This window comes from Elephantulus edwardii, unplaced genomic scaffold, assembly GCF_000299155.1.
Source record: "Elephantulus edwardii isolate Elephantulus edwardi_28Jun2011 unplaced genomic scaffold, EleEdw1.0 scaffold00098, whole genome shotgun sequence".
In the NCBI taxonomy this organism is placed as follows: domain Eukaryota; kingdom Metazoa; phylum Chordata; class Mammalia; order Macroscelidea; family Macroscelididae; genus Elephantulus; species Elephantulus edwardii.
The window spans coordinates 9,624,847-9,627,188 of record NW_006399848.1 but is presented as its reverse complement, the minus strand read 5'-3'; the positions used below and the strand labels follow the sequence as shown (position 1 = coordinate 9,627,188).

The 2,342-nt window shown below is 49.4% G+C and overlaps 1 protein-coding gene across 1 annotated transcript in view; it reads right to left on the bottom strand.

Annotated features, from left to right (window-relative positions):
* CASD1 (CAS1 domain containing 1) overlaps nucleotides 1-2,336 on the bottom strand; it is a 96,945-nt gene extending 94,609 nt beyond the window's left edge. The window contains exon 1 of the mRNA XM_006891476.1: nucleotides 2,152-2,336. Coding sequence (XP_006891538.1) covers nucleotides 2,152-2,284 — 133 coding nt within the window. The 5' untranslated portion in view covers nucleotides 2,285-2,336. The remainder of the gene's footprint in view (nucleotides 1-2,151) is intronic.
* Nucleotides 2,337-2,342: the final 6 nt, after the last annotated feature.

The following is a 2,342-nucleotide window of genomic DNA, read 5'->3' as shown; positions in this document are numbered from 1 at the left end:
CATATCTGACTCAGTTTGGCACTGCCAGAACATGTGAGTGGCTCACAAGTTCTTGTTAAGATCATTATTTTTCTAAGCAGACTCTGGCTCCAGTTCTTGACCTTCAGTCTTGGGGTATGTACACACACCAGGTGTACTGCTTCACACTCAGGGCATTAAAACACCTAGGGAAAATGAATGACTCTCCTCTGGAGAGGGCTTTACAAACAATCCCAGATGGCTATAATGACTCATAAAGTCCCATGTGACTTTATACTCTCCAGGCTGATGCCAGATCTTGATAAAAGGAAATTCACAATCTAAATATAAAATCTTACATCCAAAGCTTATCAAAAGATAAAAAGCACAATTTTTTTAAAAAAAAGGAGGCAAAGAATTAGACATTTATCTTTAGGACAACTGATTGCACAGTGGTTAAGCAATGTGGCTGCCAATTAAAAAGTTGGTACTTCAAATCCACCAGTAGCTGTATAAAGATGTAGCAAACTGCTTTCTGTACAGATCTACTTCCTTGGAAACTCTGTAGGCACTTCCAATCTGTCCTTCCTACTCACAGGGTAACTATGAGTCCAGGTGGACAGCAATAGAGTTCGTTTTTTGGTTCTGCTTATTATGTCTATCCCAAAACTCAATTAGATCACTGTCTTCTTGTACTAATTAGTCTACTATGATTAATTTATAATTAAATGGGGGATTCCACCCCAAAAATGACACGCATTGAATACATCAACGCTACAGCTTTGTTTTGTATATTTACACAAAGGAAAAAAGTGTCCAGGCCTTCTCTTAATAGTGACTGTGGATGAACCAAAGCCTTGCTAAGTCATATGGCTGTGCCCTGGGTGGGGAGGGGGTGGGAGGAGAGAGAGCAGAAAAGATTATCTCTTAGAATCAACAGAAAGTGTTCATATAAAAAGCTGTTCATTCAGTGCTATACTAGAGGTTTCATTCTTCCATCCTCAAGAGTTACTGAAAACAAAGCAGTAAACTGATCAAAATGCTTTACACTTCGAAAGGTTTCTGGAAAGAAGGCATCTTAGATTCCAGAACCCTATTCACTGGATATTCTGCCAAATTGAGTGTGAAGTTGAGTGGACACCAGGTTAAATGTGCCACCTGTCCATTACATTACATTACATTTTGAACAATTAATCACACAGTCACCTACAGCTGTCCAGGTAATGGTTTTGATAGTATTGAGAGCCAAAGAAAAAAGATCTTATCATTCATTACTAATCAGCCTGTCAACCTCTCTCCCAGTGGCCTTTTTTTATAGAGCAAATTAGAAAAGACCCCCAAAATACCCCCCAAAACCACAATCAAACAAGGTCAAGTAAATATTCCTCAATTATTGACGGATAATTCCTTCTGAAGAGGGTCTTATTTGCTATCCTCTTCCACATCAATTTAAAAACTCATAGTGAAGGCCTACTTTCAAAGTATTTCCAACTGGCTTTTCATCCACCTGTCTTCCTCTACTCAAAGGTAAACCCACGGCTTCTTTCAAACAAAAACTGTCCCACTGCCTTCAGTGTGAAAGGGGGCAACCAAAACCAAAAGGTCTCAGAATCACAAAGGCTGGGTGGCACCTTCTCCACCTGGCCTGGGGCATCTTTGCCAGCTGTCACCCTGGTGGCAAAATGAAGCAGCCCTTGCAGCTGTTTTAAGAGGACAGAGGGCGGTGAAAACAAAGGCTAAGTAAGGGGCCCCCAGCTCGTTGAACGTGCGCCCCCACTCCAGGTGGAGATGTCTCTGGAAGGGGGCGTAGGCCTTCGGGCTCTCCCTATGAACCCTGTAGGCCGCCCCTAGTTCCTCCTGCCCGTGGTGCGACTCCTCCCCCGTCCAGATCCCGCGGGGTGGAGACCCCTGCGGAACCGCGTGCCAGGCCCGGGTTGGTGCCCTCGTCCCCGCACAAGCTGCTGGAGGCACGCGGGACCCCCGCCCTGGGACTGTGGCGGCCTGCACAGGGGGTCCGCTCTGCCTGCCAGCGACGAAACCTGGGGCACGTGGGGGGTACAGCGTCGCCCCGGGCCCCGCACGCTGGCAGGCAGCCGCGAGGACGTGGGCGTGTGTGGGCCGAGGGGGCGGCCTCCCGCCGCCGCGTCGCCGCCTCCCCCCCGGCCGGCCGGGGCAGGGGGAGGGCCCGCTCACCTCGGTAGTGGCGGGAGGCGAGGTGGCCGGCGGCGAGCAGTAGCACGGCCGCCAACGCCAGCACCTTGGCGCTCCTCACGCTGAAGTAGTGGTTGATCTCCCGCTTGCCCAGGTTGTAGGCCAGAGCCGCCATCTTGGTCTCTCCATGACAACAGTGCGCGGCGAGGCGGGGAAGGGGCGCCGCACAGGGG